Raw genomic sequence first — 25,308 nt, 5'->3', positions numbered from 1 at the left:
ATCTACTGGGGAAACTGAAATTAAACATACAAATGTTTTGTATAACTTAAGATGATGTATCTGACCACAGGAAAGTAGAGCAGATTTCAAGGGGAGACTGTAAAACTGCACTCTGATCTCCTGAGCTTTATACCATCCTGGTGACAAGGGCATAGTTCCTTTCAGGTTGAAAAGTTCTACCCAACACTGTCATGTAATAGCAAGGCTACAAGGAAGGAAAACACGGGCCACTATGAATGAAAAGACAGATGCAGAAAATCATAAGGTGAAAGGCTTTGAGAAAGCTGTTTGTATTTGAAAATCTCAGAATTAGATAATTTCTAAAAATATTTAAATAAAATAATTCATTTATGCAAATGTATTAACCCAGGAAGAGCCAAAACAACAAAATAACCAAATATCCAGTATGAAGATTTTCTTTACAATAAAACTTTTTCTAGGAAGTATATTCAATATATGACAAGATGGGAAAAAAGCATCTCACAATTTATGTTCAAGGGCATCACATTTTAGAACAATGTCTTAGCCATTAATCACTTATAAATGATTCACAAAGAAATTAAATACAATATTCCATAAAAGAATAATCTAATTTACAGTTTAAATGTAAGGCTTCACCATAACATCTCCTACCCTTCACCCAGCTCTTTGCACACCCAAGTTGAGTACTTACTCTCCTATCGCAGTAACAGAGCAAGGTGGTCCTCAAAAACACAGGCAGTGCTCAAGTTTACTTTTCAAGTTCAACAAAAAAGTATGACTAGAAAGTGTCCTATTATTTGTCACAGTAAAAGCAAATGAAAAGCTAGGAGAAACAGATGTTACATTGAGGGAATAGATTAAATTACACCTTGCAAAAAAAGCCCAAAACTTACCTAGCTGCTAGTTATGTCATCGTATCATTAGTTATTGTGCACAACTGGGACATCGCTACTCCAAATCACAGACTAGAAACACAGTGCTTCCTTTAAACGAAGTACATAACTTCCATGTGAAAAAAGCTGGGGAAAAAAATTGTGAAAACTATCCATCTCCGTAGCTATCATATGCATAAGAACTATCAGCTTTACAGAGCGCCAGTTTATTCAAAATACTGAATGTAATACTGATGTCAATAATATCCCTTAGTCTCCTTATGCATCAAGTACAAATCGGAGAAAAAACGTGCCCCCAAACACTCATTTTCAACCACAACACATTGCCAGAAATCCTGTATTTGCAACACAGTTACCTGGTGTTGCAGTTAACATTAATTCTGCAGACAACAGTCACAAGTACTTACTAAAAATACACATATGTTTCCTAAAAGTTACGTGAAGCTTTATTTAAGATGACAATGCTTTTGTAACAGTGCAGGGTGCAAATTTTCAGTATGAAGACATTCAGAAGATTTGCTGCTCAAAGAGGATCTTTTCAAACCCTGGCGGAGGTGTATGATAAAATTCACTGAACTGACAATCCAGAATTGCACTGTCATCAACTGCAGAAGAGAAGCACACAGAAGGAATTAGAGAAGGAACACTTACAATTTGATCCTCTGTTACACCACCTTACTAGATTATATACTATGCTCAAACCATGGAGAATATTCTCCAATACATCCATGACATATATACAATTAAAATATACAATTTGGTGAAGTCAATGACAATGCTACCTCTGATTTCACTGGGAGCGTTACAAGCACTAACTCCCGGCCAAGGTTGGGATTTGTCCCTCCTAGGCTCAGTTAAAACTCCTATTAGAATATTTTTACAGTTCTATAGCACTTACACAAAAGTGTCTATGGTACAGCCGCTGAGGGGAACAATCTTCAAGTTCAATTTCTGTTTTACGTTCTCAGACTGGACACTATGTTTTCCTCCTCTATCATGTTTCTTCTAAAAATATACCTATAGTTCTAGTCTGAATTACAGATAGGGTAAATGTGTAAGAAACTCTCTTCTCTACGGTCAAATCCTTTCCCATGACTAGAGGAAGTTCACATTAAATTAAGGACAGTTATATTTAAAGTTTATACCAAGTAAGTACCATGCAAAAGCAATTTACAGGTCTCAGTTGTATATGTATAAAACATCATAATTATCAGGAAATCATGTCCCCTTGTGGAAAATAATAGTAAGAGCCTGGCAACAAAAGGTCATTGCATTCACCAGGCCCAGAACTGCCTCAGCTAGACAAAGAGACAATTTACAGCAGGCTAGCATGCCACCAAATGCTTTATGAAAGCGACCTGCATTCTCCAGTCTATGTAACACCATTTCCAAAATGCAGGGAAGGTGTAACATTCAATTATCACACAATTATCCGTTTTCGCCGTCTGCCAAGCCTTTGCACATTTTAGCAGCGCCATCACGTGGCTCGAGGACACATCACAAAACAACCATACAAAACAATTTCCACTCTCACAGCTCGGAAAGATACCATTTGTCAGCTACATTTTACAGACTTCAAAGGCTCTACTACACATCTAGAATGTTTTCTTCCTGTTCATAAATTCAATGTTACAAATGTATCAAGATATAAACCGGAACGTGCCAAAAGTTCATTAGGAACCAACCAAGAAAAGAAAAAATTATCCACATCGCACAGCTGATGGTACCTCAAAGAGTGAAATGGTTTCGGAAGAGGCTATTCCTCAGATGAAGCTCACACAGGAATACAGATAAACTGGAGATGGTTGTAGGTGTCATACAGGGAATCCAATGAGCAGTTATCACTTGCTTGAAGTTACAAGGCAACCCACAGTGGAGCACTGATTACATACTGAGCCAGGGGATGTGCTGCCCTTCCCATGAGATGTGAAACAGAATTCTGACTACTTGGGAACTACAAAACCACCGCAAGTTCCAGAAGAGCAAATTGTTAACACATGTCTTGGCCAAATTCCAGCTTCCATAATTCATAAATTCTTTCTTAAACTGCCTGTGCAGGGATTAATTGGATATGGTGTTCGTTTCTTGTTCAAAACTGCTGTGTTGTATTGATGGTTGCTGGCAAAACAGCCACAATTCGCTCACCAATTGCTGGATTTCAGAACTGGGCATCTATTTGGTAAAGCAGCAAAGAGCTGCAGCATGATAAAGCAAGCAGCTATACTAGTACTGCATTAAATTTATTATTTCCAAAAGAAAACACAAACAGCAATTCAGTATCTATAAATATTTAACACATATTTAACATCTATGGAGTATATGAAATTAATAGCCATAAATACCAAGTTTCAGAGATAAACCAGATTAGCCCTCAAGTCTACATTAGTTTGAATCTGTTGTTTTTCTTTTTTTTTTTCCATCTGCTTCACCGTTTTTTTATCTGGCAATTTTTAGAGTAAGCGCAGAAACTCCCCAGCTTGTTGCAAGTAGACACTGTAAGTAGTCAGTAAGTGGTGGTATTTTTTCTAGGTGGTAAGCAGCATTAAAAATGAGGTGAAAATATACTTTTGTAATTTTCCTAGTTTTGTATTTTCAGGCAATTTATTGTTGTAGTTGCCAAAAAGAAATGATCGATGTGTGTTCCATCTAAGCAAGAAGAAGAATGCACAGCTTACAAGACAGACTTGGTATAAAAATATTGTCTATACTTGTGAAACAGTTTGAAAATCTCTGACTTACCATAGACCACTGGATAGACAGTCCCTCGGATTCCTGAAGCTGGACAATGCATGTTCTTCCCATTTAAATATACATTTAATTCTACATGGTCATATGTAATACCCTATGAAGTACAGAAAATTAACAAGAAAAAGCGTCAACAAGTTCATACATATAAGATTGCTACTTAATTTAGCTTTCTTAGCCACAGGCAAATTTTAACACCATTATGCAAACCACAACATCCTAGCAAACCTCACTTGAAACATTCCTGCAAAGGACTAGAAGTTAATAAATGACCAGTAACATCTGTATTTTCAAATACTCAGGATTCTTTAATGCTCATTCAATTTGGATGCAGCACAGTAGCGCACACTGCATCTTACTACGTTTACAGAACAAATTTCCAAATTATTCTTCACTGTGTTCAAGTAACACAGAATTTTCAATTATTTTTAATATTAAGCAGTTTGCAGTCTTCTTGTTTATATCTCCTCATGGAATTAAGTTTATCTGTCCATACTTCCATACGGAATCCTCTCTTGGCTCATTTACTCTGCCAGCAGCAACAGTCCGTGGGTTCATACACAATGCTATAAATAGGTTGACTACAGAGCAGAAAGGAAACATTAACAAGGTAATAAATTACTCATTTGTTAGCTAAATGAGCTAAACTCACTGTTTTGGTATGGCTGAGTGTGGCAACTTGTGTTGTCATTCAGTACTTCAGGAATCTATTTTCATGACAGAATAAACTGAAAGTATTAAAACTAGGGAGTTAGCAGTAACCCATCAGCTACTTTTTTGTGATTACCTGAAGCTGTTCAGACTACATAGGTTGACCAAACCCTGAAACAGTCTGCAACCCTCCAAAGAAACAATTTCAGAAGAAAATTAAAAGAATCATAATAGTATCTGAGGGTGAAGAATGGATGCATCGACCTTTCTAAATAAGAAATTTCTAACCGCAGCTATACAGAGTCAAAGTTACGCAGCAAGAAAAAGTAGTGGTGAGAAACAGTCTGAATTTCATTGCATTGTTACCATGTATTTTTGAAAATAAAATTCTAACAGGACATTGAGAAAAAGACAGCAATAAAACGCAATCCTTTGAACAAAGTCACTTAAAAATGTTTTGAGAAACCTGGAACAGTAAGGCACAAAAAAATCTTAAGTTCTCAATTGTCTCTCATTCTTAATCATTTTCTCAGTAAGCACGATTCCCTCCCCAGTTAATATCTCTCTTTCCCTACAAAAGTTTGGCCAAAAATACAGTTCATCTATCACCCAAGACCTATCTCTGCTCAGTTCTGTCCTTCTAATCATTAACGAGTGAGCTACAGGATCTTAAGTTCAGCTGGGCATGGTGCGTAGCTACGTAATGCATTCATGCACATTATTTGTTCAGGAAGGTCCCATCTCAAACAACAAGGATCCTTGTGATGGGAGTTACCTGTCAGGCAGATACTACAACCAGACTTCAACAGAGCATTAGAGGCCACTTTTCAAACACCAGTAAAGTCTGCTCCTCATCCAGAAACGTATCAATGCTGGGAATGAAGGCCACTGACATCCAGGCTGCTCATCGGTTCAAACACAACAGGAGTCTGAATCAGCACTTTCCAAACTGGGAGACGCAGAATGAACAATTTGACTGAAACCATCAGTCTGACCACAGAGCTGTAAATACAAGAAATCTGGGAACATCTGGGGAAATAAGAAGCCTTAAGAAACTCACCACCACATCGCCCTCCTGAGGAAGGCTGTTTGCTGGTAGTCTATTTTTCTCCTCATTGTTATAGTAGAGAGCTCCATCATTCCTCATCACCAGGCTATGGACATCTCGACCAAGTGGAATTTGATTCAAGTTTGCTTTCTGGGTTGCAACTCCAATACCCCAAATCCCTAAAACATGACATTAACATGGTAAGAAATTATTTGGAAGACTACCTGACTGAAGCAGGACAGCATAAAGAATGTGTTTTTAACTAGCGCCACGGTGGTACTACTGGTAAATCTCTCTTGGAAATACCAGGGCTATTGTGGGTTAGCCCCAGTAGGCAGCTATGCACCGTTCAGCCACTCACTCAATCACTTCCCTCCACAGCCCCCAGTGGGACAGAGGAAGCAGAAAAGGAGAATAAAACCAAGAAATCTTGTGAGTAAAGACAAAAATTGTTTCATAAGCAATGGAGAAGCGGAAGAAAGAAGACAAAACAAAGCAAAGTGATGTAATGGCAATCACTCACTACTTCTCACGGGTAGGATGCCCAGTCAATTCCTGAGCAGAAGACTGGTAACCTCCCTAAACCCCCTCCTCTCCCTTTTGTTGCTGAGCATGACATTATGTGGCATGGAATATCTCTTTGGTTCATTCAGGTCACCTGCCTGGTTGCGTCCCCTCCCAGCCTCTCATGAACCCCAAGTCGTATTCACTGGAGGGGCAGAGTGAGAAACAGAGAAGGCTCCGATGCTGTGTGAACACTGCTCAGTAACAGCTAAAACATTAGTTTGTTATTAGTATTGTTTTCATCACAAATTTAAAACACAGCACCATAGGAGCTGTTATGAAGAAAATTAATTCCATCCCAGATGGACCAAATACAAGCAGCCACAAGAGACTGAAGATAAACAGCATGTACCCTGAAAAAGAAGGATTCATAGAACTGCAACTACTTAGCTTAACTTTTATTCCCAGAAAAATATTGAAGACAAACTGAGACTGTAGAAGGATGTAAAAACCAGATCCAACTAGCATGGATTTGTGAACAACACAATTTCCTTTTCAACTGGTTAGACTAGTCTTGGAGAAAAAGAAGAAACCGTAAATATGACAGATCTTGATTTACTAACGTTTTTGAAGCTCATACAACATTGAAACAGTTGAATTATGAAAACACGGTCTAGACAGTTACAATATGAATGCACAACTGGTTAGAAAACTGTATTCCAGGACTATTCATCAGTAGCATCCTGTCAAATCAAAAAAGAAGACCCCAGTGGGGTTTGAGGTTTTGCATTGAACGCACAAAGTCAGATCCTGTTCTATATTCACATCAGCGACTTGGATAATGTTACAATGTGCTTATTAAATGTGCTGCCAATACCAACTGACAAGACTGCAAGCTCTTCAGAGGCCCCTCAAGTTTTAAATGATCCTGACAAATTGGTTAAGAGGTCTGAAATAAGGGAAATGCATTTGCTTTGTTTGAACTATGAAGAACAGCAGGTAAGCAGGAATAGCAAGTGGCATAAATACAATTGTGGTTTGGAAACCAGTTCACAGGGAGTTACCACAGACCGCATGCTGATTGCGAGTCTGTGCCCTACTGTTGTGAAAAACTTCTGGATGTATGGTACATATAAATTGGACATACTGTATGCACAGATGAAGGACATCTCCTGATACTGTAACTGGAGCAGATTATCCATTTGAAGCATCATACCTCAAGACAAATTAGGTCAATTAGAGATATTCTAGAAGAAACAACAAAACTGATCAAAAGTGTAAAAACATCATCTACATCTGTATCATCTACCCTCTGTACTCGGCACTGCCGAGGCTGCATCTCGAATCCTGTGTTCAGTTTTGGGCCCCTCACTACAAGAAAGACATTGAGGTGCTGGACAGAGTTCAGAGAAGGGCAATGAGGCTGGTGAGGGGTCTCTTCTCCCAAGTAACAAGTGACAGGACAAGGGGAAATGGCCTTAAGTTGTGCCAGGGGAGGTTTAGATTGGCTATTAGGAAAAACTTCTCTACAGAAGGGGGTGACAGGCATTGGAACAGGCTGCCCAGGAAAGTGATTGAGTCACCATCCCTGGAGGTGTTTAAAAGATGCATAGATGAGGTTCTCAGGGACATGGCTTAGTGACAGTGTTAGGTCAGTGGTTGAACTAGATGATCTTAAAGGTTTTTTCAACTAAAATAGTTCTATGATTCTATAAGGAGACGATGAAAAAAACCCCACCTTTGGACTGTTTAATCTACAGAAGACTGAAATGAGGCAAAGACAGAATAAGTTTCAAAAGACAAAATTGCAGAACAATCTATTCTATGACTTATATGCTCAGAATGAAAAGGACGAGAGTGTGAACAAGATTCTGATTAGACTTCAGAAAACCTTCCAATAGTCAGGGTGACTCCATAATAGATTGCATAGGGACACTTCCAAGAATTGAAGTTTTAAGTGAAGTGATCTACAATTCTCCTTCCTTGGGGCACAGGAATAGAGAAGACATGGCTCATAGGGACCAGGAGAGTTTATTTCCTGTGTTTCTCAAGTATAAGAAGCTGGATACTGTATCTGTGTAAATAATGACCATATATGAAAAACATCTGCCGTGGATTCTTTCCCCAACAGAAAGTGTATTAAAATTGCCATGTTAAGACTGATCTGGGGTTTACATGCACTTTAAAATTAGACAAATGGTTTGACTGCAAGGTGTTTTGCACAGATGTGTGTTCCTGCTGCCTGCACTCCAATCCAACTGAATGTGAATGACCCTTACCCAAAAAGCGCCGGGTTCAAGCTCCAGCTGGTATCGTAAGGCCTGTCTCTGGACTAACACTTCCCTTCTTCTTCCCTCCCCCTGCACACTTAGGGAAAGAGCAGCTTCATTTTTACAGTGTCTGTTTTTTTAAAAAATACGGGCTGATTTTTAATGTTAGAATAAAGCCAAGCCTGGCGTGCACTCTGTACTAGTGAAGCTGACTGTATTAGTAAAAGCATAATGCTTCCAAGTTTCATCCACTTTCAGCTGCCTTGCATCAGATCTGTGCAAAACAAATACAGAAACAGGGTGCTGAAAGGCTCCTCTTGATAAGGCAGTGTTGCAGTAAGTGCTGCACAGTTGATTCAAAGAGCAAAACATAGCACACGGAGTGTTACCCTTGCTCAGGCAAGCTAAGTGCATGTTAAAAGCAAATGAAGCTATAGCTTCAAATAGCTACTAATATTGCTGGATAAACTGCACTATTTTAAAAAATACTTCATAGCTACAGTGTTTTATGTGGCCATAAGCACTTATTTACCAAAAACATTTCCAAAATACGCTGAAAAACATGCATATAACAGTGTACAAAAGAATATGGTGTTTCAGTATTTGCACTCCTTTAGCAATATACTTACCATTCTTTTCAATACTTCAGAGCCACAATGAAAAAAAAAAAAAAATTGCTTTTACACAATGACAACTTATAAAATTCTCCAATGTTCACAAGTTCAAGGATGCAACTAGAAAGATGCATGTGCTCAGTATCTGAGATAGGACCTCCAGCAGGCAATCTGACATACCTTCCAAGTTTAAAGTTGTACATTTTTGCTGACTAACCTGTGGACTGGACTTTGAACTCAAAATAGCTCTTGTTCTGATGCAAAGGTGCATTGGCTAAGCAGCCTCCTGTGCCACATATTCTTCTGCCATTTTTAACAATAACAACATCCGTTCCTGGAAGAAGAAATAAAACCACAAAACTTCAAAACATTTTTAGAAGTCTGGAAGCAGCCCTTAAAACCCCTAAATATTGAGAACAGTTTTTGTTCTTTCTGCCCCAAGTAAGAGCTTAATTAATCTGTGAGAATTATGATGATGGACGACACTTTGAAGTAACAAAAGGAAGGCTGTTGATAGGCTAGTTCATCTTTCAAACAGGGTTTATTTATTTAAAATCTATACGCTGCTCTAATTTCACCTCTTGTGTTTTACGGCACCATGCTGATTATAACCTTTGCTCAACCACTTCAGAAGTATAACTTACAATTTAGTCAGAAAGGGTTCACTGTCAGACCAAAGCCCTATACCCTGGTCTTTATACACTGCAGAAAAAAATTCTGCAAGGAAAAGGCAAGGCACATTGGGTAGAAATGTTGGGTGGAATTGCAAGGTGTTTTATTATTCTCTGAAAAAATCATTTAATTAGAATCATGCCTGCCAATACACAGAGAAAAAATCCTCTGCTAACTTTTTGTTTTCCAGTGAAAGACTTCATCTTAGGCACTCCTGTCATGGTCAAGAACACGGGAGACCGTCAAGGTCCACTGGTACAACTGAATAAAACCAGGCTAATAATTGCACTTGAACACTGGACCCTGGATCATTCACACTGCTCTCCTGCTGGTCTGTTCCCTGGCACTGCTGCAGCTGACCCAGATTACTTCTCAACAAAGCCCGGGCACGGTTTTGTGGATGCTCATCCTAAGGGTGATGCTCACAGAGGGGTACGGACAAGACGTCGTATGGCTTAGCTCCTTCTGCATCTTCACCACCATAATATTAGGGAAAAATTCTTCATGAAGAGGGTGGGAGTGGTGAAGCAGTGGAACAGGCTGCCCACGGAAGTGGTGGAGTCACCATCACTGGAGGTGTTTAAAAGACATATAGACAAGGTTCTTAGAGACGTGATTTAGTGCTAGAGTTAGGTTAACATTTGGACTGGACAATCCTGAGGGCCTCTTCCAAACAAAATGATTCTATGATTCTAACTTGTTGCCTCTGCTCTAAGCCCCCATCCCTTGCCCAACCTGACCCAGACCTTCAGTCCCCACGGGCAGCCTCCTCCCCTCAGATACCTCTCTGAGACTGAGGCACCTCCCCAAATACTCATTCTGCTGATGAACTCCAACTGAATTTAAACCAACGTGAGATTTTTTTTTTTTTTTTCTGAAAACTGCCAAATCCATCTAACGAAGTGCCCCAAAGTGACTTGCCCAGCACCCCTCAGTGAGAGGATGAACTTTAAGGGCTGGCACACATCCCTGCTGGGGCCGTTACAGTTGCACTGCATTAAAGGGCGACAAAGCTGGTGAGGGGCCTGGAGCACAAGTCTGATGAGGAGCAGTTGAAGGAACTGGGGCTGTTCAGCCTAGAGAAAAGGAGGCTGAGGGGAGACCTGATCGCTGTCTACAACTACCTGAAAGGAGGTTGTAGCATGGAGGGTGTTGGTCTCTTCTCTCAAGTAACAAGTGACAGGACAAGAGGAAAAGGCCTCAAGTTGCATCAGGGGAGGTTTAGTTTGGATATTAGGAAAAAATTCTTCACAGAAAGGGTTGTCAGGCATTGGAACAGGCTGCCCAGGGAAGTGGTTGAGTCACCATCCTTGAAGGCGTTTAAAAGGCCTTTAGACGAGATTCTTAGGGACATGGTTTAGTGCTAGAATTAGGTTATGGTTGGACTCGATGATCCTGAGGGTCTCTTCAACCGAAATGATTTTATGATAAAACAACCAGCTCTGTCGGGGACACACAGCCCCGGCCCCTCCCGTCTCACCTCCTGCCGCGCCCCGGGGACGAGCCTGCGGCCTCCCTGCCGGGCAGTCGCCCGCTCGCTCCCGCTGCGGGCGCAGAGACGGTCCCGCCCCGCTTACCCATGCGCTGCGTGTCGAGATGCACCGCCGGCATCTCCTTCAGCGGGATGTGTCCGGCGCCGCCGCCCCTGCACCAGGAGAAGCAGCAGAACACGGAGGCAGCCATGACTGGCCGGACTCCGCCGCGCCGCGCAGACGCAACGGCGGCCAGAGGGGCAGGGGAGGGGCGGAGTGTCCGCAGCGCCCCCTGGCGGGCGGGAGGTGGCGCCGCGCGGCGGAGCGGGCGGGTGTCGCCTCCTCGCTGCACGGCCCGGCGCGACATGGCGGGACGCGGCGGGACATGGCGGGTAGCGGCCTCGGCCGGGGGCGCTCGTGAAATCGACTGCAGTGTTAAACAAAAAACAACAAAAAACAACACATGCGTGGCGCTGGCCTGAGGCAGCGCTCTGCCTCACTGGCCGCCTGCAGCCGCAGCACACGGCCACCTGAAGGACAATTTGTACATAGATCTGTATGTACAGATGAAGGACAATTCGTGTATAGATACTTATATGAAAGAGATTGCTCATCATGCTAGGCAGATAGTTGGTATCAGGTTAACGAACCCTGCACCACTGGGTTGTGAGGGAAGGGACTCCTTCGTGGAAATTTACAGAATCACATAATGTCAGGGATTGGAAGAGACCTTAAAGATCATCCAGTCCAATCCCCCTGCCGGAGCAGGAACACCCAGATGAGGTTACACAGGAAGGCGTCCAGGCGGGTTTTGAATGTCTGCAGAGAAGGAGACTCCACAGCCTCCCTGGGCAGCCTGTTCCAGTGCTCTGGCACCCCCACTGTGATGAAGTTTCTTCTCATATTTAAGTGGAACCTCCTGTTTTCCAGTTTAAACCCATTACCCCTTGTCATATCGTTGGTTGTCACCGAGAAGAGCCTGGCTCCATCCTTGTGACACTCACCCTTTATATATCTGTACACATTAATGAGATCACCCCTCAGTATCCTCTTCTCCAAGCTAAAGAGACCGAGCTCCCTCAGCGTTTCCTCATACGGGAGATGCTCCACTCCCTTAATCATCTTTGTTGCCCTGCACTGGACTCTCTAGCAGTTCCCTGTCCTTTTTGGACTGAGGGGCCCAGAACTGGACACAATATTCCAGATGTGGTCTCACCAGGGCAGAGTAGAGAGGAAGGAGAATCTCTCTGGACCTACTAACCACCCCCATTCTAATACACCCCAGGATGCCACTGGCCTTCTTGGCCACAAGAGCACAGTGCTGGCCACTTATTCCTGGCTCCAAGTAACAAGAACCACATTTCTCTCTCTCTCTTTTTTTTTTTTTTCTTGGAAAAGTCAGAAGAGACAGGACTCCCCAAAGCAAAAGGTTCACCCCAGCAGGGTCCAGCCACCTGTTCCACCCAGGATCTCTCCACCCACCTCCATGATGTTTGCTCCCTACAAATTGCCGTTTCTCCTCATCTTCCAGACCTGCCCGGCTGGTGAGCCTTAACTCTGAACTTTTTGAGTCTCGTTTGCTTCTAAAGTACTTTCTCATCTGTTCAAGAGCTTTGGTAGAGTGTTTTTCCTGATTTATTTGGGACTAGTTGAACTCAACTGCAGAGACTGCTGCAGGGAAAAGCCAGCACGCTGTCTTGTCACTTAACACTTTTTTTGCAAAGCACACTTTGGGATCAGCTTTGTGTCCCTTTCACAGAGGCAGAACACCACTGTGGCAGTTGCACACACTCCAATAAGGTCCGCAGCTTTCTACAGACCAGTTGATGGCTCTTTTGAATCTTTTCTGCCACACCATGCCTGTCCACCTTGGTCCATGCTGACCATCCCTGGGGCATGGTGACTCCAGTCACGTTCACTTCCCCCCAGCTGGGGCAGCAGGAGGGTCAATAGACAGGGCCCTTCAGTGCTTCTATGCCCACAGCCAAATCCAACCTGGCTATAAAACGGAGCCCATGCTGAAGACCCCCTTTGGGTGGTCGTCTTGGAGCAGTGGGTCTGTGAACAGAGCCCTGCCCGATGCCATCTAAGGAGACCTCCTGTGATTGAGAGCCCTTGCCTTCTCTTTGATGAGTGATTATTTTATTCTGGATATATCCTTGAGTGAGCCCTTGCCCACCCTGGGCAAGTGATTATTTCTTCTGGGTACCCTTGAGTGAGAGAGGTCTCTTCTTTTTATGAGTGTGTGCATGCTATGAATCATCATCCTTGTGTGGCTGTATGGTAATAATTTTCCTAACTGGTATGTTGAACCTGCAGTTTGTTAAGTGTTGCTGGAGTGCTGATTGATTTTTGGATAACCCCCCTGCTTGCATTGGTTTCTGTCATTTGGTTTCGGTTCTGAATTAAAGTTGGTTTAAGCTTACATTTGCTTGGAGTCGTTTTGGGGTGCTTCCATGGCAGTCATGTAACTTGAAAAGCTGCAGTTTGACTTATGGTCTTTGGGTTACACAAGCATTTCTTTAGCAAAAGCCCTGGAGCAGTCCCTACAGCCAGCAGCATACAGAACAGGGGCTACAAAACAGGTTCCAACAAATATAATAAACAGTGATAACATGGCTGTAGAACCTCACCTGTGCCTACTTTACATTTTTATTTATCTACAGAAAAATATCCAATAAATGTCGTGCCCTGAACTGCTGATCTAGAATGTTTTGCAGGCATCAGAAAACTGAAATATTTAAAGGCTTATTTACCTCCAAACCTATTTGGGATGAAATTGTTGTTTCTCATGATTTTCTGCTGGTGTCTTATTTTATGGCAGTTCACCTATAAAGCTCCATTAACATTTTATTACAGTGTATAATATGATACAACTAAGGTAACCCATGTGGTACAATGTTATCTGTCTTGGGAGATGTAGGGGGTTAAGCAGATATTCAAAAAACCTTGTTAAAAGAAGTCTTCATAGCAAGAAATATCTCATTGGTCTGGATGGGCTGGATCAGTCACACTTACCCCTTTACTTGAAACATGAGGTGAAACGCTGTCTTTCTCAAAATTGTGCCTAAAACCAATCTGATTTTAAAAGCAGCTTTAAAATATGCTTCCGTTCTTTTATTAGATTTACTGTTACAGCCCATAAACATTTGGGGTCAAGAGCTCACTTCCTTAAAATATGCCAAATGGGATTAGTCTTGAAATTCTAAGAAGTAAATATTAGGTGGAAACTGATGTTTATTTATTTCATATGGAGGGCATCACGATTCTCATTGGTAGCTTGTTGTTCACATAATTAGTCCCATTTAAGTCACTGTGGGATTTTTATTGTCTGTCACACACTGTGGGTTTGTTACAGTAAACGACAAATGTTAATATAGTTAAAAAGCAAAACCGAAAAGACCTTAGGAAGAGACTCAACCTCCAAATGACTCCTTGTCCCATTTTTTTTTCCTCTGTGCCGAAAGAAGCAAGTCCTTTCTTTCCTCAAATGAGCACTGGGAATACAAACACATCTTGCCATGTGAAGTCAGCGCTGCCAAATCAGTTGGGCTCAAGGGGCTGGGGCTGTGGGGAGCCCGTGCCTTCGGGCCCGTTTCCTGCTCCACTGCTTCCTTAACTCGAGAGGCTGGTTTTACGGGCCAGCAGACTGCAGCACGTGTGGGGCAAAGCGCACACCACAGCTTGGAAAAGTTGCTGGTGCTGCTTTGGAGCACGTTGACTCCAGTGCCGATGTGCTCTGCGGGCAGGAAGCCTCGGGGGAACCAGGTAAGTGCAGCTCCCACCGCTGCGCCTGTCCATCTCCCTCCAGGCGTGGAGCCCGGTTGCTGAGCACCGTGACAGCGGCTGGTGACAGCCTGGTGTCACCATGGGTTTTGCAGGAGCGGTGGCAAAGATGTCTGCGTGCCCTGAGTGAAGGCTCCGGTGCTGGACAAAATCAAGCGGATAACAACGCTGGTCTGGTGGAAGTAAGTTAGAAGTCAGCTGGTGAGACACATGGTTTGTTCCTATGCCTTCCTTGGAGGTTGAGGGGAGCAATTCCAGCAGGATAGTGCCGTATTTGTAAATGTGCTTGTCAGCCTCTTTAGAGCATATTGTAACACCAGGATTTTTGCAGTGCACAAGGAACTGCCCCAAAGAAATGAAGATCTGGGCTCCGATGTTTACAAGTATAACTGCGCTTGGTAATGAGGGGTTAATTCAGCTTCTGCCTTCCTTGAATGTGCATTTTTTTCACTGGGGAGGCCAAGTATTTAGGACCCTCCCACACTGCAAGCAAAATTATGCTCAGCATGCCTAAACATGTTTGTTACTCACAGGGTTTCAACTTTATTTCCTTGAACAGTAGCACCAGAGACATTTTGTTAGGGAACCATGTTAGAAGAACAGGAAAATTACCAGTTCCATCCATTTCACAAATGCAGGTGTATTTGAAGGTCCTGCCAAAATAACATGATGTGTTCTTGACGTGTTTTGTTCTCTAGCTCAGAGCTTCATTTACAAAATACAACTGTCTCTCATTAGACCTGCAAAGCTCTCTACTGGGTGCAGATGGGTATGTTTCAGAAAGGTTCCCTGATACTGCCAGATTTGCGAGAGAAAGGGGGACTCTCTCCTGTTGTTACAGCATGTCATAAAACACAACTAATCAATTATCAGAAAAATAATTCCTCTTCATCCTGCTGGTAAAAACCATTGGGACTTGCTTCTCTGCTGCCAGCAGCTTTATGAAGGCATTTACACCTGTGAAAACCAATGGAAAAAGGTAGTTATTAAATATGCTGGAATGGATTTAGTAACGTCTCCGTGCATCTTGCACAGAAGTAAATGATGGTGCAGGACTGGAAAATCAAGGTTTGTTTATTGAAAGCAGTCCTTCCACTCCCAGGGTCAGACCTGTGGTTTGGAAGATGATACAGACAAGGTTTCAGATGAAAAACAGGTTGTGCTTGTACTTTTGAAATCTTCATTATAATGTGTTCTTGTCAGGATTAATGTTCTGTAGGAAGTCTTCTGTTTTATACAGTCAATCTGACAGTTGCCAAGTCATAGAAGAAATTGTATATGAAAATTAATTTTGTTCCTTGTTGTTCTATTTGCTTTGGAGGTCACTGCTCCTTTTCTCTTTATGCAATATAAGCAAAACCCACCAGAGTAGAGCTTTGATCTTCAGGCAATCACAAACCTCATTAAAACTGACAGGCATGCTGGCCATGCTTCGTTCAGGAAGGAGCAATTAAATTCTTTCATGGCGTAAGACAGCTAAAAACTAGAAACCGCTGCCTATGGCACAGGGCTACGTAGCCAAGCACTGAGATGAGCTAACTCGTATGAGCAAGCACTAATTTGGGGAAAGTCAGAGAGGTTTCTCCAGGGACTGCTTGTGAACGCGGCAGCGAGAGCCCAGATTGGTTGCAGCTGTGTTTGCCTGTGTGCGTGTCCGGGGCCGGAAACACCTCGCGGGAGCCAGCAGACAGTGGGAGAAGCAACGGTGCATGGCCCTGAGAAAAAGCCAAGGGACAGCTTCTTCTGGGCAGGCATCCTGGCTGGAGCAGCAAACTTGGACTGCCGCGCAGCACTCCCTCCCATTTGCTTCCCCTGCGTGCAAGGAAATGGGACGTGGCTGTACATTCTTTGCAAATAAATAGAATTATGCTAAGGAGATAACGGAATTCATCATCGATTTCCCCCCGCAACTTGCAGGAAAATCTGGCAAAGTGCTGAATATTAGTTAACTGTGTGGGTCAAAGTTCTGTATGTAAAACTGCAGAGCTTTTCAGAACTGGTAAAAGAGTCATTGGAGACCCGGCAGGTATCAAGGCAGCGTCTGAAATTCAGACCTCAAAACAGCGGTTGATCATTTCAGTTGCTGATGATCCTTCATGGATTTTTTGTGCCTGGTATTTCTACAATGCACATTAAAAGTAGCTTTTATGGAACAATGACAAGGAACTGCTTTCTCTGATCCCTCGTTTGGAGTGTTAATACAGTCCAGATGTATCTGTTGAAAAGAAATGTAGTCAGATACGATATAGTTGTGAAACATTTATACATGAGGAAGGTGTTTGACACATGGAGCTGTTTTGGATAGTTTCTTTATTTGTGTTATCATACAGCATCTTCTTACCAAGCTGCTATCGGCATCGAAGCTCTTGCACATTTATTTCCATATTTTGGTCCCCACAGCAACTACCTTGTTCACGTCAGATTGTCTGTCTCTATCTGAGGGGATGCTCACACCAGCACAGCTGAGTAAAGCAGCGTGCTTCAGTAAGTCACTGTCCTGATGCCAGAGTTGCACTCTGTGTGCTCTGACACCTCTGCAACGGGACGTGCAGCCTTAACCTCCTTCAGTGGGAAGTACCTGGCAGGCTCACAACCAAAGATAAGACTGGAAAACACCCTGAACTCACCTCTTTTCCTTGGTGTTTCACCTTAGGAGACAATTACAATCTGACAGGTCTTTGTTAGCATGGCTTCAAAGAACTGATGGGGAATACAAACCTGGGGCGGGGGGAAGCTCTTTTTAACTCCAGCTACATTTATCAATCAGTTTTGTGTTAGACATCTTCCCCCACACAGCACAGGGGCTGCCTGGGGCCCGGAATGAGCAGCTGGTGTGGCCGAAGGGCAAGGCTGTGTTACTCTTGGCAGCAGTGCCGGCAATAGCTGGCTGCAAGCATTTGTGAAATTATGGTCTGTGAGGGCACTTCTGGTTTATGCTGACGTGTGTACCGGCTGCCACCGAAACAGGCCCTCTTACTGGTTCCTCTTGGCACGGGTGTTTGTTTGGCTGTGGGGTCAGCTGGCTGCCAAAATTGGTCCTGCTGAAAACTTTTTCTTTTTTTTTTTTTTTCCCCAAACTGGATTAACTTTCATCTCTGTTGGCAAGTGGATCTAGCCTAACGTGGCCACATGAATGTCAGAGCCAGCGGAGAGGAGGCATCAGGAAAGCATGGCTAAGGGAAGGGAAAAGGATGGAATTATCTTTTACCAGTAGCACAGTCTCAGCTTGGCTTAACCCCCAGAGAATCTGCCTCAGGGTAAAATTACCTATTACAGCTTGAGTCACTTCAATGGCTTTCTTCCACAGAAAGGGGAAAATCTTGTTCCTCTTTGCTTCACTCTGATATTAGACCTGATGATTGTCTAATCTTGCACTGGGCTGGTTTAGCTCATTGAGTCAGCAGAAAACTAACCCAGGCAAAGAGAAGGGAATAGCATTCTGCTGGCTTAGAGGGTGGAATCAGCTCAGCAAACCATCTGCCGTGGCAGGCAGAGCTGGTGCAGGCAGGGAGGGCGGTAGCAGGCAGCTCTGAGGTCGCTGGCTGAGCCACAGCATTCAGCTTCGGTCTTGGAAATCTCCTGCCATAATGCTTAGTAGAAGACCCACAATCCGTGTCCTCTCTGTAGTTTAAAGATGACAACAGGCGCTATCCCTTTGTCTCACAACAAACATGGTGTTTGTCTTGTAAGGCTGGAAGTTACCACTGTTTTATAATTCCTTCCAATCTCCTACCCCTGTATTTTCAACCCTCCCATGGGTAAGCGACAGTTATCCTAACACTTCCATTCAAGCTGGACCTCTCCTTTGAGCCTTGATTTCCCTTGGGTTTGTTTCCTTATTAAATAGGGAAAATTGCCACAGATCTACTCATGCTCTTTTCCATTAGCCAGATCTTTTTCTCTGGGGCTTCAGTGAATGGCCTCTGATGCTGCTTCGGGAAGACACTCTGCTTTCAGGTGTGGGAACGCCAGCTCATAAACAAACTGCTATTGAAAAAATCTACAAACAACAAAAAAATTGCAAAGAGTATAGAAAGATGGACTCGCATATGTGTGCAAAACAGTTGGTTGTGTGCAACTCTATTGGTCAGATAGAAGCAGTAAAATTCCCAAATTGTATTTGATCTTGCTCAGGACAGCCATGGTACACATAGGTACGGTGCTGGCTGGGCACTGTCTCTATGCACCAAGCACAGAAATCCCGTGCTGTGTTTGCCCAGAAGTTTAAGTTTTCATCTTTGGCAGAATAAAATCCAGGAAAGGAGGGACACACGCATCTTGAGATAGTCCTAATGAAGACGGCATATCCCAGGTGGGGAGGCATCCACTCATGCCCATACAGCTCCTTCATTTCTAAGGAGATGGAGCAGGACCAGCCAAAAGAATTAGTGAGGAATAAAATGTACTCTGAAAATATATCAGATAACAAGTTATACCAAAAATATATGAACTTACAGTGAGTGAGGAATCAGAAATGCCATGATGTTGTTAATATCTTTAACCACAAAATTAAAGAGATTAGTAGAACTGGGAAATTCTTAGTATAAAACAGGCTGTTGGAAAAGTAACAGGTACTTGGAAAACATAAATGTACAAGCATTGGGATAGCACTTGAAGGCAATATGGGTAGGTGAGGAATGGTTTAAGCTGACAGTTTTCAGACACTACCTGGAATTACTTATTTTTAATAGTAAAGAAGATGCTGGACAATTAAGAAGAAATAAGCAGGCCACTGCAGTGCACCTCAAGGTCTTTTGTGCAGCAACTCTGTCTTCTGGGACCATTCTCCAGTAGACAGTGGATGAAATGCCCAAGTGTGTGAGCACTCTGAAGGGTATTTTTGAAAATACTTGTCCTTGATCAAACTGTTTCCATTGAGTCCAGTTGAGCGGGCAGGACAGCTCGGATGGAGACAGTAGGAGCGAAGGCAAGGAAGAGGAGAACTCTTCCTCTTCTGGCTGCAGTGAATTGAGGAACCACAGCCGTGGCATGTTATTGAACGGCTTTTAAAATCCAGATTCCTAAACGACCAGAAAAAAGGATGTCAAATGTGTGCGGGAGTTTCATTTGATAGAAATGCTGTCTGGCCTGTGCCGTTACTTGTGTGGGTGTCCTGAATGTGAATAGTCTCCCCTGTGCCAATGAGTGATGTGACTACAGCGGGTGACTGAAGAGCAGAGCAGTGATGGGGATGCGGGATAGAGAGTACACACGTGTTTTGGAACAGCCCTTGATGTGGTGTTTCACAAAGTCTAACTTGAAAATAAGTTCAGTTGGCTTTGTTGCAAGACATGTCGACTGAGAACTAACAGAAGGACTGCAGAAAAGATAAAAATCATAAAGGTTCTCTGCAGTCTCGGCACTTCCAGCTGCAGTTTCATAGTTCTGTAACAAGAGTCCTCCCAGGCAGATGCGGGATCCCTCTTGATCCCTGGCACTAGTCGGTGTTATTGCAGGAGGGCTGTGCAGGTTTGACAGGCCATGTTATTTTCCAGCAGATTCCCCAGTAGGAAATGGTACAGCTAATGTGTTAAAATGAATGCGCCTCCATCCTTTTACGATGCACATAAGGACATCTGGCTAAAATAATGTTATTTTTTTATTAAGAGCGTTCAGGAGGTGGAAGATGGATGCTCGGTGGGGTTGTCACCCAGCAGCACTCCTGGTTAAACTGCGAAGCACGTACCTGCGAGCTGCAATCCAAAGTCTAATTTAGTAGAGTTAATAAACAACAGAAACCCATAAATATCTCGGTGGAGGAACAGGCAACCCTTGCTTTGGGCTGCGGACCTCGGGCACTGGCTTAGACAAGCAGCACCCGCCGCCTGCCCGCCAGACCGCCCGCGCCTCTCCCGGGCAGCCTCGGGGGCCGGATCGGCCGAGGTGGGTGGGCGCACCCGTTCCGGGCCGGCGGGCAGCAGCTCCCAGCCGGTCGCTCCTGCGGGCCGGGCCCGGGCCCTTGCCCACCCCTCCGGGGTCGAGCGGCAGCGGCGGGGTGCGGCGAGGAGGGGCGTGCGGCGGGGCGACCGGCGGATGGCGGCCTCCGGCATCTCCCGCTGCCGCTGACCGCGCCGCCGCGGCCGGCCGAGGTGAGAGCGGGGCGCCGGGCCGGCCCGGGCCCGGGCGGCGGGGGGCGGGAGCGGCGGCTTCGGGCCCGGAGGGGGGTGGTGGCTGGGGCCGGCCGCGGCTCCGCGCGGTGTGGGCGGCCAAGGCGGCCCGTTCCCGCCGCCTCCCCCGGCCGCTCCGCAAGCCCCGGCCCGCCATGGTGAGTAGCGGGGGCCGGCGGCGGCGCGGGCCGGGCCGGGGGCGGTGGCGGCGGGAGGGGCAGGCCCGGCTGGGCGAGCGCAGGCCGCGGCATTGTGCGGCGGGCAGCAGCCGGGGGCGGCCGCGGCCGTTGGCTTCTCTCTCAGCCCTCCTCCCGCATGGGCCCCGCTGCCCGCTCGCTCTTTGCGGGGCTCAGGGGGACGCCAAGGGCCGCCCTCCCCCGAGCGGCGGTGCCCGACGGAGTGGCTGTGACCGCCGGAGAGGCCGTGGCCGGCGGCTGGGGAGCGCGGTCGGGCCTGGCAGGAGTGCGATCGGGTGTCGGGAATCCGTCCCTCGATGGAAGGGAGTTGTGACCAGAAGGTGCGAGGGAGCTCCTGCCCGGGCAGAGGGACCGAGAGGTGAGCGAGGAGCGTGTGTTGGCGCTGGCCCTGTGTCCTGCTCTTGGCAGATGGTGAAACCCTGTGGATGAACCGGCTTTCTTGGGGCTGTGCATGCACTGGGTCAGAATTGCTTATTTATTTCTCAAGCGCTTTCTGAACGTGTTGGATCTACCTGGTGCCCCTGGAAGAAAAAACTTGAGGCATGAAATAACATGTTGAAAGCATGGCCACTTCCCGTAGCTCTTTGTGGCCGCCTGGATACCTGCTGCCCCTGGAGGTCAATCGTTCGCTGTTAAAATGTCTACACTGACCCTCCGTTAGGCTGTGGTTCCTCTCGGTGGGGTTAAGATCGTTGCTGCTGCCAGGAGGAGCTCCTGTCTCCCTTCCATCATCCATTTTGGTCTTTATTAGCAGCTATTATTTTTCTTAGAGCATACCATAAATTATAAGGTGTCTGCATCTGAGCACTTGGCTTTGATTAGAGGCACTGGGAGGGTAGTGGGCTGGGTCCCTTTGCTGAGTCTTTACAGTACAAGGGAGCACAGGAGAAATCCTCTTCCTGTAGGTCCCATCCACAAAAAGAGCTTGCTGACGCATGAACACTGTGAGAGTGGAACTGGGAATAGAGACTGTGGATCAGTAAAAATGGTTTGCAGTTTTGTTTCATGATGAATTATCAAGGATTATGGGCAGTCGTTCTTTGAAGTATTTGAACTTTGTGCTGAGTAGCTCAGTGATAACATATTTGCCTGGTTATTTTAAAATATTGCAGGAGTAAGAGAAAAGCTAACTTTTTAAGTGAGTGGTGATGCCCCTCTGTCTTTGCAGGTAGAGCAAAGGGCCAAACCACATATTCTGTAGCTGAAGAAATTCTGAAGCTGGTCTTTTCCAGTCACTTTTAATATTACCTTCTTCCAGTAGCAGTGCATGAGGTTTGATACTGTAAGCTCTGGAGGAGCTGAGCAAGCAGAGAGTAATCAAATCTTAGCAAGGCTTACCGGCTGGGTATCTTTTATGAAAATCCAGTTTCTGGGTATTGCATCAGTGAGGAAAGATTCAAGTCTTGAACTCTTGTTATGAGTACATGAGTTATTTTCATTCAGAGTCCTTGCTGGGTTTGGCAAGCCTTCTTCTCTGGCATTTTTAGTTGAGACTCCAAAAAAGGTTCTGCCTGGACAGGGAGCCGTTCTTGTGCCTGCCGTCTGCTGGCCAGATACCACAGCTAACTGGACTGGCTGCAAGAACCCAGCAGAGGCTCTGTCTTAAGGATATGGGAGGAAAAAGTGGATCCTTTTCTCACTGAGCCATGCCTCAGATGGAGATAAGTTTTTGCATGGTTTCCTGTGAGGAGAAGTAAATGTTATAAGTTCTGTTACTATCTTTTTTCTCTTTCCTAGGATATGATGGAGCTCCTAGAGGAAGATCTCACCTGTCCCATTTGCTGTAGCCTTTTTGATGATCCTCGTGTCCTGCCTTGTTCACACAACTTCTGCAGAAAGTGTCTGGAAGGAATTCTTGAAGGAAATGTGCGGAATGTGCTTTGGAGGCCGTCCCCTTTCAAATGTCCCACATGCAGGAAAGAAACTCCCGTTACTGGAGTCAACAGCTTGCAAGTCAACTATTCCCTGAAAGGTATCGTGGAGAAGTATAATAAAATCAAAGTAACTCCGAAAATGCCTGTGTGCAAAGTGCACAGCGGGCAACCCCTTAACATTTTTTGCCGGACAGACATGCAGCTCATTTGTGGGGTTTGTGCCACCCGTGGTGACCACACGAAGCACGTGTTCTGTTCTATTGAAGAAGCGTATTCCCAGGAGAAGCGGGCTTTTGAAACCCTGTTTCAGGGCTTTGAAACCTGGCGTTGTGGAGATGCCCTCTCGCGGCTGGATACCTTAGAAACCAGTAAGAGGAAAGCTCTGCAGATGCTGACCAAGGATTCTGACAAAGTGAAGGAGTTCTTTGAGAAACTGCAGCACACGCTGGAGCAGAAACGAAATGAGATTCTCTCTGACTTTGAGACCATGAAGCTTGCAGTGATGCAGGCCTACGATCCGGAAATCAATAAACTGAACACAATTCTGCAAGAGCAACGGATGGCTTTTAACATCGCGGAGGCCTTCAAAGACGTGTCTGAGCCCATCATATTTCTGCAACAGATGCAGGAGTTCAGGGAAAAAATCAAAGTGCTCAAAGAAACCCCTTTACCATGTTCCAGTGTGGACATCAGCCCTACAATAAAGAGCTTTGATACCAGCCAGTGGAATGGAATAAAACTAGTTGATGTGGACAAACTTTCCTTGCCTCAGGAAAACAACACTCCTAAATTCAAGATTCCCTCAGTCTTTTCACGCAGATTTATATTGACCTTTCTTGTTTGCTTGCTTATTCTTGCTGTCACCAGAATGTCCTTTGTGGAGTCAGTCGTTGACAATCTCCAGTGCTGGAAATCTCAATTCTTTACAATTAGCTTGTCCTATTTGGCAGATACAGTGGAGATCGCAGATCATGCAGTCTTCTACTGGGAACAGATGACAGATGGAGCTTCACTTCTAAGAGAAAAGTGTAAAAACTATACGTTGGTTGTACTGGATAATGTCGCACAGTTTGTGTGCAAATATAAACTGTTGTGAAGTCCTTACTGAAACGTGAGAGAGATGTGGTGAAGAAAACATAGAACTTTGTAAAATTAATTTGTTTTAAGCCTTTCAGTGAAAACATTCAAAGATTCAAAATGTTTCCAAAACATTCTTATTGTTCATGTAGTTTGAGCACTGGTAAATTGGAAGGTGAAGGGGAACTTTGAGAAACACACTGGTTCTAGATGCTTCTTTCAGTGGTGATTATGGGAATATTATTCACTGTAAATAATTTTTCTTACCAAATACAAGGCCAAACTATGTAATTAGTTTAATGTAATTGTAGAGTAAGATAAGAAGTGTCACTTCCTAAGAGGTCATAGTTAAAATGGTTTTTCTCTAACTGGGAAGTGGTTTGTAAACAGGAAGAACAGTTGTGATTGAGAAGAGTGCTGTACTGAGAGGCTTGGTTAGCACTGCCCTTCCACTGCAAAATACAGAGCGCATCGTGCGTGTTCTGGAACTGCTTTCTATCTGAGGATGTTGCTCCTCACTTGAAATAGATATATGTATTTTTTTGTGTAAACAATTGTCACGATTATCCTGTGCATCCAGATTACTGTAGGTATTGGTTATTGTTTACATGTTCTATACAAAAATACAACTTCAGGGCAAGCATAAATTCTAAGGGTAAAGAAAAATCAGTTGAAGTTGGTCAGAGAAGAGCAAGCTGCAAGATAGTACCTACTTTGCAGATCGTACCTACTTTACAGTTTACTTTTTCAGCATCAAATTTTTGGAGTATTTGAGCTATCTTGTTAGATCCATGTTCTCTGAAGCCACAAGTTCTTAAAAAGGGGCCTTAATATCAACAGTTGAGTGGGGTGAAAGGTAGGTGGGGGTCAGCCCCGGGACGGCAGCTGATGCTCCAGCCCTGCAAAGCTGGCAGGTGGAGCAGGTTCTCTCCTTTTGCTCTGTCTCTCCAGATTGCAATTCCAAGAGCTGGGGAGAAAGATGTGGCGATTCCTTGGAAAAGAGTGCTAATGTGACAGGAGTATGGACGCTGTTGGTGTTTGGAAATGCTCTATAAGATTGGGATATATATAGGCTCTTCTACTGTTACTGTGTTTTCGTGTACCTTGTTTGAGGAGTGAATTGAATTTTCTGACTTAGCCATAGGATAACGGTGATTTAAAGTGAACTGTAAGCTTGAGTTCTCTCAAGTGCCCTTCTTTAAGAGCATACAATACTGAAATATATTGCTTGAAGCACATCTGACCTCTGTTTGCAGTGGCCCTATGAACAGCAATATATTGAATGAAAACATTTAGTTGACATTTCTGGGAAACAAATGTAATGGATGCCATACTTTGAGGGTGTTCCTTGGCCTCTCTTAAGGCTTAGTAAGTTGTGATGGTCAATTCAGTGTCTTGCAGTAGTCCTTGCAAGCT

The 25,308-nt window shown here is 44.4% G+C and overlaps 2 protein-coding genes across 6 annotated transcripts; one reads left to right on the top strand and one right to left on the bottom strand.

Moving 5' to 3' along the window:
* Positions 1-413: 413 nt before the first annotated feature.
* SPRYD7 (SPRY domain containing 7) lies at positions 414-11,110 on the bottom strand. The gene is made up of 5 exons (XM_065860369.2): positions 10,957-11,110; positions 8,925-9,041; positions 5,332-5,498; positions 3,615-3,717; positions 414-1,480 (listed from the first exon to the last, which is right to left on the bottom strand). Exons 1-5 carry the CDS (start codon positions 11,060-11,062, stop codon positions 1,383-1,385), a joined length of 591 nt encoding a protein of 196 aa, XP_065716441.1. The 5' UTR covers positions 11,063-11,110; the 3' UTR covers positions 414-1,382.
* A 3,394-nt stretch (positions 11,111-14,504) lies between these two features.
* TRIM13 (tripartite motif containing 13) lies at positions 14,505-25,225 on the top strand. 5 transcript variants are annotated; one of them, XM_071805362.1, is made up of 3 exons: positions 14,505-14,619; positions 14,733-14,819; positions 22,679-25,225. In XM_071805362.1, the coding sequence occupies exons 1-3, from the start codon at positions 14,584-14,586 to the stop codon at positions 23,909-23,911; spliced, it is 1,356 nt and encodes a 451-aa protein (XP_071661463.1). In that variant the 5' UTR covers positions 14,505-14,583; the 3' UTR covers positions 23,912-25,225. The 5 variants fall into 5 exon arrangements, with proteins under 5 accessions (XP_071661463.1, XP_065716827.1, XP_065716657.1 ...); XM_065860755.2 differs by lacking the exons at positions 14,505-14,619; positions 14,733-14,819 and adding an exon at positions 20,404-20,520; XM_065860585.2 differs by lacking the exons at positions 14,505-14,619; positions 14,733-14,819 and adding an exon at positions 20,555-20,726.
* Positions 25,226-25,308: the final 83 nt, after the last annotated feature.

Source organism: Patagioenas fasciata, chromosome 1 (genome assembly GCF_037038585.1).
Source record: "Patagioenas fasciata isolate bPatFas1 chromosome 1, bPatFas1.hap1, whole genome shotgun sequence".
Lineage (NCBI taxonomy): Eukaryota > Metazoa > Chordata > Aves > Columbiformes > Columbidae > Patagioenas > Patagioenas fasciata.
This window is presented reverse-complemented; position numbering and strand designations above follow the sequence as displayed.